This window comes from Polypterus senegalus, chromosome 4, assembly GCF_016835505.1.
Source record: "Polypterus senegalus isolate Bchr_013 chromosome 4, ASM1683550v1, whole genome shotgun sequence".
In the NCBI taxonomy this organism is placed as follows: domain Eukaryota; kingdom Metazoa; phylum Chordata; class Cladistia; order Polypteriformes; family Polypteridae; genus Polypterus; species Polypterus senegalus.
In genome coordinates, this window is record NC_053157.1 from 63,521,701 (window position 1) to 63,537,880 (window position 16,180).

The 16,180-nt window shown below is 38.4% G+C and overlaps 1 protein-coding gene across 1 annotated transcript in view; it reads right to left on the bottom strand.

Annotated features, from left to right (window-relative positions):
• Window positions 1-16,180, bottom strand: part of LOC120528714 (serine/threonine-protein phosphatase with EF-hands 2-like) — a 71,011-nt gene that overhangs the window by 24,690 nt on the left and 30,141 nt on the right. Inside the window, exons 9-13 of the mRNA XM_039752870.1 lie at window positions 8,088-8,237; window positions 4,437-4,582; window positions 1,617-1,803; window positions 714-899; window positions 149-291 (exon numbers count right to left, since the gene is read on the bottom strand). Of these exons, the coding sequence (XP_039608804.1) occupies window positions 149-291; window positions 714-899; window positions 1,617-1,803; window positions 4,437-4,582; window positions 8,088-8,237 (812 nt within the window). The remainder of the gene's footprint in view (window positions 1-148; window positions 292-713; window positions 900-1,616; window positions 1,804-4,436; window positions 4,583-8,087; window positions 8,238-16,180) is intronic.

Below are 16,180 nucleotides of genomic sequence, written 5' to 3' on the forward strand. Positions count from 1 at the left end.
AAAGTTATTGAGGTCAAGCCAGTAAACCTGGTGAAAGTGAATATTTTTCACCTGCCACCAGCAAGAATGTTTGCTAATTATTTAATTTAATTGTAAGAATAATGTGCTTGAACTGAACGGAATTCTAGTACAAAGAAACATTTTGTACCTCTGTCGCATGGTTAACTTCCGAGTAGTCTTGCTGGACTGATACTGTACAAAATGAGGTATTAGATCTGGGCCCATCCTGACATAAGCGCCTCTGTTGCTGCCTTCTTCATAGTAGTTGGAGGCAGAAAAGATAGTTAAGACCTGAATAAAAGAAAAAAAATTGATACTCCCATATTTGCAAATAAAATCGAATCAAATGCAAAATAGTTTATTTTTATATTATTAATTAACTGAATTATTTTGGTTAAACACCTAGTATACCATTTTTGATATGCTGGATCATGCTGAGCGAAACTGGTACTAATCTTAAATGATGAACCAGGCCATCACAGAACACAATCCCCCAATTTCCATCCAGCTACAGTTATTTAATTGCAGAGTAGCCGGAATGAGGAGAACAGCAGGTGCAAATCAGAAACTAGGTGAGATATTAATTTTCAAAGGGCACATTTACACATACACTCTCATTCACTCATTTCAATCATTTCATAACCTGAGCATGCTGGAATTAGTTATCTTTTGTTAACAACAAGGGTATGACATGACACATAAAGTGAGCCAACCTTTCTGTCGTGGCAGAATTCATAGCCATCCTGCTTGCACTCATGTGAGCGAATAAGTAGTTGAAAGTTGTGCTTCTCCAAGACTTCCTTTGTCACGTCTGGACCAAAGTAGCAACCACCCCCTCTCACTACGTTTGGAATGCATCCCTCTTGATTGACTGGGTCACTCCAAAGAATGTCCACAACCTAAGGATAAACACACAGGAAAATCGAAATCAACCAGACTTCTCGTCACAGTGTTTCCATTTTATTTCTTTGTCATTCTTATTAGCTCCAGTCTCTGTTTTAGACATTTTGAACAGTGTTTTATGTAATTTTTGTTTACTTACTGTATGTCTAGTAGGAAGAATCATAAATGTGATTCATACCTTATAACTGAGGGAAATCAATCAGTGGGAGACTCACATAATTTTTATATTATTTCAGGGAAATGGATGTTCAGGAGGACTGAGAGAATAATTTCATTCATTAACCAATCACAATTGTTTACTCTGTACAGAGTCATGGGGAATGAGAGCCAGCCCATTAGTGTCGGACATTAGACGGGATCAACTCTCCAGCAGCACCAATTCATCATAAACCACATTTTCCCACACCAATAACCCTAACTTGTGCCTTACTGCCTCTCTGGGAGATAGGAGGAAACAACATTAATTTGAGAAATTTTGGACTGTCTTGATCAAGATTCAAGAATAATGCTGCAATATTAAATATCAGAAATGTAGTACATTACAGTCGGCTGGTGCTTTCTGAGATGACCAAAGCATTTTCTTACATTGGCATAAAGGAGAAAGAAAAATGTGTCATCTGCAGGAGATACTTTTGAACATGCATTTCAATCTGAAACTGAGATGTGCCAGCTGTAACTTCACACCAATGTACAGATTATGTGGATTATCTTACCTGTTTCCACTCCGCATTTTCTAATTCACTGGCCTCATACTGCTCAGTGTCTGATTCTGACAGTAATAAGGATACCCTAGTGTCATCAGAAAGACCCACTTGCTTCCGACACCTCTCAAGCTCCTCGTCTACAGAGAGGCGCATTCCTTTAGAGATGCTATTCAGAGGTCTGCTGTCAGATCCGGATCTGTATGTTGAGGGGACAGGTGAGGAATCATTTCTGTTGATCCCACAGCAACATTCACCAGGTTGTCTTTGTGCCTTTTCTCCTTGTCTTGTTCTTTTTCTTCTCTTTGGTTGCTTTACAGCAGAAACATACTGTTTAGGAGGAAAGGACACGTCCTTATTAGTAGAGAGTTCTCAGATAGAAAATGTGAGATCTTCTACACAATATTCATTTCCTTTGCACAAATTGCCTGAGAAGAGCAACTTTGATTCAAGAGAAGTGTGCTGTTTTAATAAATTTCATCCCAGCTGAGCTCTCAATTAGTCATTATAACCCAGAATATATATAATAATTCAGAAATGAAAAAACTTTTGATCAACAGACAGCAGTCCAATTGTGGCCTCAAGGAACTGGTTGCTCAGTTTTGCAGTAACATCAAATTTGTGAGAAATCAGATTTGAGACTTTTTTTTCTTACAATAAATTACTGCTTTCCTGCATTCTCTAGAGGTTTGGGTGAAATTTGTAATGTGGAAATATTTATCCAGGAACTCTGAATAATACTGATGAAGATAATGTGTGTAAATTGTAGGGAGAGCTTGACTAAAGGGGTGCTGATACTCCTCACATTCAAGTTAGACAATGAGATGCTGTCAATATCTATTAACAGCTGAGAAGACTGGTGACAGAGGAAGTCAAAATCATTAGAGTAGGTACAACTCATCAAGTTTATGATAGGACATCCTCAGAAAATGCTGATTGTGAAGTGCAAGCACTTATGGGGGAGGTCAACCACATTTCAACTGTCCAACCACAAGTCTCAAGTGGACTTGGTTACAATAAGCTAAGTGCAACTCTCGTGATCTTATGAATGATCTAGCAGACACCAGTGTACAGAGCAAATGGAAAAGAGAGAACAAATAGCAGCTAGTAAAAATGATATTATAAAACAAACAGGGGTCATTAAATCAAAAGAAGCAATCAAAATCAAATGTAACAGCCCAAAACAAAGTTAAAAGAAATGTAGTCAAAAGATCATAACATGGAATGTCTTCTTGGAAGTGCCTTTAGCTTCCACTACGCTTAAGGTTGTTGATGTGGTAAGGAAAAGATTCTGATGCTTGGATTTCAGGACCAGCACGCCTCCATCTTAAATAGGTGTGACTTGATGATCCATTGTGTCATTTGATTCTTGGTCACATATACGACATCAGGCATCGTGACTGTAAACAATGTGACTGTGACCTTAGTAAAATGGTGGCAACCATACAAAGAAGCATCAAAAACATTGCCAGAATAATGATAAGTTTAAACTACAAAAACATATGAAAATTGTCCAAAAATGAGACAGGATGCTAAAAACCAGATTCGTTATGTATGTGGGTTCAAATAATGCCATCACACAACATTGTGTTTTTTTTTTCTTTTTTAATTATTTTCTTTGGGCAACTGCTGAATAAATTAAACTGCTAAGTATGAACCAGTGAAAAGTGAGGGTATACTGTATACAGAGATCCCATCTTTGGCAAAATCATTTCAGAAAGGCAGAGGAAGACTCATGTCGCCTATAAAAAACTTAGACATAATTTTCACCACTATTTAATTAAATAATTTGTTAATACATTTTTTGGACCACAGATGTCGCCAAACAAAGAACTGTGGAGTAACGAATGATTTCTTTAAGATAACAGAGAGAGATATTGTGATGTATGCTGGATATCATTCATGTGAATTACTTGTCTTGTACTTGGTACTAGGAGATGCAAAAGCTTTGGAAGACCACATCTAGAACTTGGTCCCACAACACACTGTCCATGTTATTTAATCCAAAAATTATTAATGTTTTCATCAGATGTGAAGAGGTGATGGCAATCCTTACTTAAACCAGCTCACAATATAATAAATGTGGAGACAAACCAACCAAAAATGATGAAAGTTATCAAAGCTATCATTTGTTCCCTTTTCCTTCATATGATTTTGAAAATCCACATTTGCATGTAGTTTGAAAGGCTGATGTAGATTTTCATGCATTCCCACTTTGAATTGTTTGAAATGCTAAGGGCTGAAGGTAGATTTTAAGGAAATGTGTATATATTTTATATAATATTTTTTTAGAGTTAATCTGGTGCATTTTGCAATTTGATACCTGTGATGTTTTAATTAATAATGTTTTTATTAGTTTAATATTAATTTTTATTTTATGGAGGTTTTGTTGGGTTCAATGGAAAGATTGCAGTACTGTAAGATTTTATTACGGAGAGAATCTAATATTTTATTGTGTTATTAACTTTATGCTTTGGATTGTATAGTGGCACGTTAAAAGACAAAAAATGACAATTTATCTCAGGCACCAATACCAGATGGCTGTACTGCAGTTTATGCTGTTTCTGCTGCAGTGAAGAGTCATAACCAATGGAATCCACATCTGCAGAGGCTTTTGGAGGTCACAAAACTGACAAAAAGAATAAGTGTTAAGTGGAAAGTGGATGAAAGAGATCGGAGGGGCAGCCAGAATATCTGAGTAAAACAGAGAAATGACTGTCATACCAGTGGTGAGGGCAACGAATAGATTTAATAAAGGACAAGACTGTTTGAACAACATACCCACCCATAATGTATCCCAAAACTTATGGTGGAATTCTTTCCCACACATACATTCTCTTCATTTTATCCATCACTTCTGTTGTTAAAAGAAATGTACAGCCAGTTTTACAACTGTTAGTATCCATGGCATCAGTCTGATGCACTGGTATCCAAAATACCTCCAGTGGAATCTGAGGGATTAAAACTGTGCTACAGACCTGAAGGAACAGATCATAGAAACAACAGTGAGTATGCCCACTGTTCATTCAGCGTCTACACCATGGAGAGTATCACAGTGACATGGTCCTCTTCATAGACCCACTGCAGTCCATCATATGATGAAAGGTTTGCTTCACTAATGCTGGACTATCTTGATCAAGATTGAAGAATAATGCTACAATATTAAATATCAGAAATGTAGTACATTACAGTCTGCTGGTGCTTTCTGAGATGACCAAAGTATCTTCTTACATTGGCATAAAGGAGATAGAAAAATGTGTCATCTGCAGGAGATAACTTTTGAACATGCATTGGCTGAATTGAGGAGTTATGTACATTATGGATTTACAGTTATCTCTTAAAGCCCAAGTACACAAGCATATGCCTGAGAGGCAGAAGTAACAACTGACTTTGTTCAACGAAAGTATGTAAGAATGAAAGGATAATCTGCCTGACCTCAATTGTGGCCAAAACCTTTGATTTTGAGAAGTATTGCAGGAAAAATGAAGGACAATAATGCCGGTGTGTTTTAACTGAAGAAATTATTTGTGGGCTTGATGGCCAAGTTCAAGTATGTGAATGTATGTATAGTTTGTCACAGACTATTTATTGTAATTTTAAGAAGTGTTAGTTTGTAATAATCTTCTACATCAAGATTCTAAGTAGTCAAATCACTTGGACTTCTCTTGACTAATTACAGATTAGCTAGCTGTTCTGCTATATTTTACATTTACATGTATTGGAAACAACATGAATGATGGCCTCAGTCACTTTGGGTTATGATCCTTGATCAATGCAAGGACCCCTTCACACCTGTGATCTGGGGCCTCATGCATAATGCCGTGCGTAGAATTCACACTAAAACATGGCATACGGACAAAAGTAGAAATGTGCGTATGCAAAAAAAAATCCAGATGTATAAATCTGTGCGTTCACCAACTTCCACGTTCTCCCGCTCCATAAATCCCAGTCAGCATGAAAAGTAACGCACGTGCCTGCTGTCCCGCCCCAACTCCTTCCAGAATTATGCCTCTTTGAATATGCAAATCAATATAAATAGCCCTTAATCTCAGCATTCTGTGAAAAGGCAATGGCAAAAGCATGGGGGGAAAATAGAAGAATCTCAGGGAATACTAAGTGGAGGCAAGGAAAAACATACTATTTGTTAAACAGTGGTATAAACAACAAAAGGAAGTTGATCGAGTGACATAGATTGTCGGAGAAACTGGAAAGAATCAAGTTCACAAAGTCGCACAGTGTCCAATATAAAAAAAGTTGTCAGATATCAAAGTCGCTGTGAAAATGCGAGTCGTAGCCCACCGTCTGAGTGTCATATGAAAGCTTATTAGGGTACAGAGAAAAGAAAAACAAAATAGGGACACAGTGTGAAAAAAAGCTCAAAATGTCAACTTTAATCTCTGAATTTCCACTTTAATCACATAGTTTATTTTGTCATTAAAATAGAACATCATAAACTTCATCTTTAAATTGTCTAATTTACTAGTTTCTCAAATCCCATCGTAACTAAAGTAGCATGTTAAATGTTTTGTTTTGTATGTGTTCTTCCATGTGCTCTATGTGTGTGAATCACTATGTGCTACTTAAACAGGTTTTCTCTTCCTCTGACAGGACACAGAATCCATTAAATTTGTGATATTACAGTATTAAAATACTGAGATGTATATTTGATATCATTTTCATGATTATAAGAGTTAAAGAAAGTTATTAAACATGGGAACACGGTGGTACCTGTCTCACGCAAGATGCTTGCTACGCCATGCGTGACCTTCAATGAAATAATTTATTGCAGCGGCAATGACTCTTTCAAACGTACTAACCCCTAATTCCTGTCCTTCCTTTTCTTTCTCCAAGTACCCAATCGCCACACAATCAGCTCTGTAATAGAAGTTAAGTCATCTGTAAGCTTAGAGCCCCGATTCTTCAAAACTTTTAAGGAACACTAAAATATCTTCGTAGTACGTGTTTAATTATTCTATCCATCCAGTGTCGCGCCAGTCCCAGCAAGAATACAGCACGAGGCAGGAACAATCCATGAACGGGGGCACCAGCTCGTTGCTAGTGCTGTGCTACTGTGGCCTTATATCTTTAATTATTAACAATATAGATTATTTAAATGATGTTAACATTTTATCTGTATAATGTAATAAACATATTTTGCTGCATTTCATCTTAAAAATGATATCGTCATCATAGGTAAATACGCACTTTATAAAGTGGCTCAGACTGTGCAATATTATAACTGTATCGCAAGTTTACAGTGAGGTAATTGTACTAATTAATAAGTACAAACAGTTCTACAAGGAGCACTTGTGATGAAACTGTTTCTGAACCACTAGGTCCATACTGGAAAGGCTCTGAAGCGTTTGTTGTATGAGAGTAGTTCAAATAGACAGCATGGCTGAGGCAGTGTGTACTTGATGCTGTCTACTGATAATTCTCTTTCCGATCATCTGCTGTAGAGCTGTGATTCCCCACTCAGATACAGTGGGATAAATACTTGGGAGTAACAACGCTAAACCAGCTATGGTATTTGGAATAGTTTGGCCATTCTGTGGGCCATTATATTGTTGCAGGTTAATTACAATCAGATGCCTTAAACTAATAAACAATATGCAGTTAATTTCAGTGTATATGATAAAGCCGCGTCAGGAATGTTGATCTAAAAAACAGAACGGGAACCCACACTGGAACAAAAGCACTGCTTTGATGCCGGGTGCCGCCAGCTTGCAAAACCGATGGGAGAACTTGCATACGGCAAGGATTGAGCTGGCGTGAAAATGTGCGTGGCTTTATGCCAAGTTTAGGTGTTATACATCATGATGTGAGCATGGAAACGGGCTTACTCAACATTATTGTGTGTATGCACCGTTTATACATGAGGCCCCTGGAGATAAATTCTAACAGCAACACTACCAAGTATTCATTTTCTAAGCCTGCATTTCCAAGACAGACTCCTCCTGGGCTCAACAGAAGAACCTGAAGAGGGTGCCAGTCCATTCCAGGGCATGCTCGTTCACACATGCTTGCACACTCACTTGTAAAAGAAGAATGTAGATATCTTTGAACTTGATCTACTGTATATACCACTGGGATTTGGGTGCAAAGCCTCACAGACCATGACCAGCTTGGAATTTGAATCTGAGCTGTGACACAGTCAAGTCCTACCCTGCTGTGCCAGCTGCAGTAAACATCCAAATAACTGCATCTTGCTTCCGGATAAAATACCTTTAACAAAAACCCCAGAACAGAGCAGCACTTTTAACAGCATTTTCCATATTTTGTTCTATTGCAAAACCTTTCAGTTTAGGAAACATTAATGCCATCTATGCTTAAAGGATAAATGGTTTATAGTCACAATCAAGAGATCAGCTGGAATGAAAGCCAAAAAAGGAGGCTGCACAGGAATAGAGTTTGTCAGCACTTATGTTCTAGAAGAAGATGAATTCTTTAAATTCTAAACTACTAGTAATCATAGACACATACTTTATGTCTGTCTATTGTGGCAATAACATCAAGGTCAGTGCTTCTTGAGATTCCACCATGAATAATGAGGATCTTCTGATCGATGATTGTAGCAAGAGGCAGCCAACTGAATACAATCTGCAATAACCTTAGGATCTTCTTTCCATGCACCTGAAAGAAAGAAGCTGTCTTGAAGTACAGTGTAATGATTTTAAATTGGTGTTGGGGAGACCTCTGTGAGGAGCACAGGGTTACAGTAACTACAGGTGAAGGACACATATACAATATACAATACACCATGTAAAGACAGAGAAAAATAAATTGCCAAGTTCATGGTTCACACATTCTGTGCTCTATTTTTCAACATCTGATGATCTTCATGACTCAGGGACTGTGGTACACATACAGTAGCACAGCAGTGTCTCCATTTCCTCTTGGCTAGCTGAAGAAAAATAAGTATAAATGATTTACTATTCTAGATTGACATCCTAAGTTACAATTACTCAGTAAGCTCAATTCCTTTTCCATGTCTCTCTTTGAGGCTAAACCTAAATTTCATAGGTTTTGTACCTTTAAACTTACATTGCTTAAACATCCATCCATTATCCAACCTGCTATATCCTAACCACAGGGTCATGGGGGTCTGCTGGAGCCAATCCCAGCCAACACAAGGTTCAAGGCAGGCAACAAACCCCAGGCAGGGCGCCATCCCACCGCAGGGCACACACACACACACACACCAAGTTGACAATTTAGGATCTGGAGGATCCCACCAGGAGGAAGAGAACACGGGGAGAACATGCAAACTCCAAACAGGGAGGACCCAAGAAGCGAACCCAGGTCTCCTTACTGTGAGGCAGTAGTGCTACCCACTGCGCCACCCTTGCTTAAGCACCTTTGATCAAATTGCAGGAGAGACACTCGTTTATAAAAAAAAAAAATGGCACTGTTTTAGGAAATTTAAGTTTCTAGGTGCATTCTTTTGCCCTATCCTCCATTTTTTGTGAAAAATTACCCTAGTTTTGGGACACTGCTTGCTTTCCATGATGTTCTGATTGGTATTATTAATAATAATACATTTTATTTATATAGCGTCTTTCCCATGCTCAAGGCACTTCACAGAGTTTAAGAAAAAACAGCAGGGTATACAGTATATAGTGTTGTACTAAACCAGATAAATAAAGAAGAGTAAGATAGTAAATTCAGAAAAAAAAGCCTAGCAGACAAAATAATTGATGGTCTAGCACACACACAGGTTTCATGTCAATGTCAATTTATTTATATAGCACATGTAAAACAACATAGAAATGCTGTGGACAAAGTGCGTTACAATAAAAGAAGAAAAAACATACAATTAACATAAATAGAAATAAAATAAATGAAACATACAGTGGTGTGAAAAACTATTTGCCCCCTTCTTGATTTCTTATTCTTTTGCATGTTTGTCACACAAAATGTTTCTGATCATCAAACACATTTAACCATTAGTCAAATATAACACAAGTAAACACAAAATGCAGTTTTTAAATGATGGTTTTTATTATTTAGGGAGAAAAAAAAATCCAAACCTACATGGCCCTGTGTGAAAAAGTAATTACCCCCTGAACCTAATAACTGGTTGAGCCACCCTTAGCAGCAATAACTGCAATCAAGCGTTTGCGATAACTTGCAATGAGTCTTTACAGCTCTGGAGGAATTTTGGCCCACTCATCTTTGCAGAATTGTTGTAATTCAGCTTTATTTGAGGGTTTTCTAGCATGAACCGCCTTTTTAAGGTCATGCCATAGTATCTCAATTGGATTCAGGTCAGGACTTTGACTAGGCCACTCCAAAGTCTTTATTTTGTTTTTCTTCAGCCATTCAGAGGTGGATTTGCTGGTGTATTTTGGGTCATTGTCCTGTTGCAGCACCCAAGATCGCTTCAGCTTGAGTTAATGAACAGATGGCTGGACATTCTCCTTCAGGATTTTTTGGTAGACAGTAGAATTCATGGTTCCATCTATCACAGCAAGCCTTCCAGGTCCTGAAGCAGCAAAACAACCCCAGACCATCACACTACCACCACCATATTTTACTGTTGGTATGATGTTCTTTTCTGAAATACTGTGTTCCTTTTACGCCAGATGTAACGGACATTTGCCTTCCAAAAGTTCAACTTTTGTCTCATCAGTCCACAAGGTATTTTCCCAAAAGTCTTGGCAATCGTTGAGATGTTTCTTAGTAAAATTGAGACGAGCCCTAATGTTCTTTTTGCTTAACAGTGGTTTGCGTCTTGGAAATCTGCCATGCAGGCCGTTTTTGCCCAGTCTCTTTCTTATGGTGGAGTCGTGAACACTGACCTTAATTGAGGCAAGTGAGGCCTGCAGTTCTTTAGACGTTGTCCTGGGGTCTTTTGTGACCTCTCGGATGAGTCGTCTCTGCCCTCTTGGAGTAATTTTGGTCGGCCAGCCACTCCTGGGAAGGTTCACCACTGTTCCATGTTTTTGCCATTTGTGGATAATGGCTCTCACTGTGGTTCGCTGGAGTCCCAAAGCTTTAGAAATGGCTTTATAACCTTTACCAGACTGATAGATCTCAATTCCTTCTGTTCTCATTTGTTCCTGAATTTCTTTGGATCTTGGCATGATGTCTAGCTTTTGAGGTGCTTTTGGTCTACTTCTCTGTGTCAGGCAGCTCCTATTTAAGTGATTTCTTGATTGAAACAGGTGTGGCAGTAATCGGGCCTGGGGGTGGATACGGAAATTGAACTCAGGTGTGATACACCACAGGTAGGTTATTTTTTAACAAGGGGGCAATTACTTTTTCACACAGGGCCATGTAGGTTTGGATTTTTTTTTCTCCCTAAATAATAAAAACCATCATTTAAAAACTGCATTTTGTGTTTATTTGTGTTATATTTGACTAATGGTTAAATGTGTTTGATGATCAGAAACATTTTGTGTGACAAACATGCAAAAGAATAAGAAATCAGGAAGGGGGCAAATAGTTTTTCACACCACTGTAAATAAAATACAGTAAATAATAAATAGAAGTAAGATGACATAATCACAATGAGGAAACCATCAGTATTACTGAAGGTCACGGAATGCAAGTGAATAGAAATGAATCTTTAATCTTGTTTTGAACAGTTCAATTGTAGATGACTCCTTTATGTGATGAGGTAAAGAGTTCCACAGGCAAGGAGCAGCAGCAGCAAAAGCCCTGTCCCCCTTAGTTTTACACTTGGTACGAGGGACAACAAGAGACAACTGACCAGAAGATCTAAGCACTCTGGATGGCTGGTGTAAATCACACAATTCAGATAAATAGACAGGAGCAAGCCAATGTAAAGATTTAAAAACTAGCAACAAGATTTTAAAATCACTTCGAAAACTGACAGGCAGCCAGTATAAAGAAGCTAGTATTGGAGAAACAGAATCAGACTTTCTTGCCCCAACCAGAAAGCGAGTGGCAGCATTCTGGACCAACTGTAACCTGCGTATCGGGGATTTGCTAATCCCAGAATACGTGAGCATCTTGACGTAGAGGTAAACTGAAAGAAGGGTAATAAAGTCAGGTAGAGCTGAAAGCCTTCCTGAACAGATGAGTTTTGAGTTGTTTTTTAAAAGAATTCATGGAGTCAGCTGATCTGATTAATTTCTGTAGGTCATTCCAGAGTCTGGGCGCTATACAGCTGAAGGCCCTGTCATCCAGGGAGTGTAGATTAGTGTGGGGCACAAGATTGCCAGAATCAGAGGACCTTAGTGTGCAGACAGGCACATAGTGATGGAGAAGGTCACTGATGTAGTTTGGCGCAGGGTCGTTTAAGGCTTTGTAGGTTTATTAGTAGAATTTTATATTCGATTATGTAAGACACGGGGAACCAGTGAAGGCGGAGCAGGATGGGTGTTATGTGCTTGCTGCTGCTGTTTCAAGTAAGGACCCTTGCAGCCGAATTTTGAATAAGCTGGAGCTGTGATATAAGATTAGAAGGGGCACCTGCCAGTAGGGAATTACAATAATTGATGCAGGATGTGATAAAAGCACGGGCAAGTTTCTCAGCATTAGAAAAGGAGAGGAAGGAGTGAATACGGGATATGTTAAGGAGGTGAAAGTAAGAAAGTTTCTTAATGTGATTTATGTGGCTGGAATAAGAAAGGGAGGAATCAAAAATGACACCAAGATTCTTTGCAGTAGAGGCAGGTCTGATGAGATCACCGCCAAGATAGACTGGGAAGGAGCTCATTGTATTAAGTTGCACTTTAGACCCAATTTGCAGGAGTTCAGTTTTGTTACAATTTAATTTTAAAGAGTTCTGCTCCATCCAGGTTTTAAATTCAACAGTTATTCTGGGGCATTTTGTATTTGTATGTGTTATTATGTTGTTTTTTATTGTTAATTATTAGAAACATTATTTTAGTACTGTTATTGTCATGACACCGTTTTGTTTGCCATAGATATTGCCATTTTGTGTTTTATCACGGCAATACATTATTGTTTACTGCTGCTATGTTTGTTTTTGGTCATATGACAGCACACTGCCTGTATAAGATGGTGGCTTACACTTTCTAGCCTGCTAGATTTGAATCACTTTACTATTTTTTACATCTTTGTTAGTGTCGAGGAAGCTAAAAGGCACTTCCAAGAAGACTTAAGACTTGCTTTGACCTTTGTTTTTTCCTTTGTCTTTTGTGTTTTGATGATCAGGATTCCCCTCTCTCTCTGTGTATTGATCTCCTTGATTGATTTCTGACTGCCTTATTTATTATCTTATTCTGTCACGACTCTGAGATTTTTCGAGGTGCCGAATGCTATTCTGTAAATTGTCATATTTCATCCAGCGTTCCTATCCTGGCTAGGATTCCAATGCCTTTTATATTTTTTTTGTTCAGTTTTTCGCTTAACATTGTTGAAATGTAAAAATCTTTTTTCATATACCGTGTGTTTTGCGGGTGGTTCCTCCAAGAGGCAGGACCACCTGTCCATCGCCCCAAGGGACTGTCCACTGTGTGTTTTGCTATTTTGTTTACTGTTCTTCCTTTTGTGATGAAAATGTTATTGAAATACAATAATTTAAAGGGAAGCATTCCATTGGGAATTACAGTAAAATAAAACTCCTTGCTTGGCGCCCACTATTTTGAGGATTATAAAAAAATATAATTGGAAACCAAACGGAGCAAAAGAAATCACAGCTTTCTTAAGAGGAGTAACTCTTGTTAAAGATAAATCACAGTTCTTAAATTTAATGTCACAGTTGTAATAATTACCCTTCTAAAGTTTTTCTTTACTTCACTGAAGTGTGTTAAACCCAACCTGAGTTGATTTCCTGTAAGTTATTTTTTATATTGTACTGGGGGGCTTTCCCCCCTGCTCACTTCGCTCACCCACATCCCCCTTCCAACTGGGCACGCTACGCGCCAGCCACTTCACGTCTGTGCCACTCACATTGTGAAGGGGGTAGTGGAGGGGTGCTGAACGCACACTAAGGAGATGCGGTCGGATCAGCTGCTGTCTTGCTGCTACTGCTGCTGCTGAGCTGTGCGTCGATCATTTAAAAGCCTGTACAGCAGCTGTTCTTTTTTTTTTTTTTTTTTTTATTTATTTATTTATTTATTTTATTACAATCAATACATAGCAATCAAGTTTTACAAAAAAAAAAAAGAATTATACTAAGAACAGATCGATCCCCACCCTTGAGAGAGAGAGCAAGCCAAACGGTGTAAAATTTAAGGCTTTTAAAAATACCTAAATCAACAAATTCTCTGTGCTTTATAAAATCATTTCAAAATATTACTGATTAGATCCTGCCATGTTTTGAAAAAAGTCTGCACAGATCCTCTAACTGAGTATTTGATTTTTTCCAATTTTAAATAATATAACACATCAGTTTCCCAGCTGTTCTTTTGCCTCACTGCCTTGTCTCGCGGGACGTTAAAGTGTCTCTGAGAAAATCACGTATCGTCTCCTTCCAAGCCTTCCAAGATTTTTTTTATAATAGAGAGATATCTATTTAAGTAATACGGTTGTGAGATGTTCACTTCTTTTTTTTATTCTTATTTTTTATTGTTATACTTGATTTTCTTCTTCTTCTTCTTCCTTCTCTGGAGCAGCGCTGATCACACTCATACTAACTAACACCACACTTCAGTTCTTTCCTGGGACACCAATCAAATGCGGTCTGCACTCCAAGTGTGTCCATGCCATTCACAGTGACTGGGTAGTTTATACCACTAGCGCCACTCTCTGCATTAAAATATATTTCTTGTTTTTTGTGGTGTCTTTTTATTAAAAAAGTAATAAAAATGAGATTGAAAACTTTTATTTTAACTGGTTAAAATTAAAAGAAATAACAAAATAGTGAATCATTTGTAGCATATCTATTATAATATTTCAATTTCCCACATTTATATAAAGCAGTACAGTGTGATCCAATACAAAGCATTTCTTTGTTTAAAGAATAAATTTATATTGCTATGTCAATTATGTTCATCAATCCATTTTGGATTTGCAAAGTCACCAAACCCAATTGCACACAAGTGAGGCTTACTGTGCTTGTCCTTATGGGAACAAGAAACAAATTCTGTGGCCATACGATAATATATTGTGCATACAGCATTATGGTCACATTCCAACAAGGAAATAACTTGTGTACATAATATACACATCTTGTTTGCACCTTATATGGCATTTAACCACAATGTAAGAAGTTACTCAGTAGAGCCATATTGAAAATAAATATGATACTGAAATCTAGAATATCTGACATTACAATCATTGGATTATGAAACTTTTTCTTTGGGGCACAACAGTTTTTTCCTTTGTACACAGACAGACAAATATCTTGGCAAGACGCTGCACACAATGAAGATGTATTTGATATGGCTACATGAGCGAGTGCTCTGGCTGTAGACTGCACAGGAGATTAGCTGCCCGAGATAAGAAACAAGTGGATCTCCTCAGCCTTGATCCTCGTAAGCTGTTTGTGTGGCAATGCATACTCATCAAGGGGATCCATGTGTACTGTCTTAACAACTGAAATGTGTAAGAGAATAAGCTGGCTTGGAAAAGTGAATGAATGGATGGATAGATTTAAATGATGATTTGAAAAACAACTCTATTAGATTTTAATAAACAGCTTAAAGAGTTATTTCAGGACCTTGAATTAGAGTAAGCTTGCCAAAGAGGTGTGACTTTCCAATCCAAGGGTGTATTCAGAGGAGAACTACTTTGGATAGTTTCACATTTGTAACTGAGATTATTCAGTACTTGTCATATTGCAAGGGGATTAAACAGCTTGTTGCTTCATTTATTTGAATCATTAGCTTCTTTTCAGGTTAAGTTTAAAGCAGTGTCAAATGTAACCACAATAAAAATTTCACTTTCAAGAGTGTAAAAATCTGATTTTCATTCTAACAGCACACTTCAAGTCCTGACCATTGTGGTGTACGGCCAGGCCCTTTGCCCAGCCACGCTGGAGGGACTGGGAGAGGGAGTGTATCCAGAGCAGTACCTCCCCAGAACACTAGATGGCAGCCCCCCGGGTGGCAGTGGTGCCTTGGAAGTTGGAGTTGGATACATGCCTGTTGGGATCTGTGGGTGCTGCCAGGGGGTGCTGTGACAGCTGCTGAGCCCTGGAGTGCAGCTCTCCCACCACGCCCAGAAGTGCTGCCAGAAATGCGTCAACGAACACCATATAAAAAGGGCCAGCAGACACTGCTCCAGGAGCCAGAGTCAGGTGGAGGGTGACGAAGCTTGCCAGAAGGAGTGGAGGGGAAAAGTGAGAGAGAGAAAGAGGAAGAGAAATGTGTATTGTGCTGGACTGTGTTGTGCTTGTGGGAAACGAGGGAAGGCGTTTCCCACAAGGAAAAAAGAAAAATAAAAGCATGTGCTTGTACTTGTGCCTCAGCATGTGTCTGTGTTGGGTTTAGGCAGCAGTGTGGTCCACATCACCTAATGTTGTCCACAATCAGACCAGGTCAACATATAAAAGTCCCAAAGCTAATATAATGCATTTAACGTTATGTCGGGCAACTCATTCTATTGTGGTGTTGTATCTGCTATTCGAGTAAACTTATAACAACTTGACTAGACCACAGCATGGACACCAACTGCCCCCTGTACCCCTCTTCAGCTAA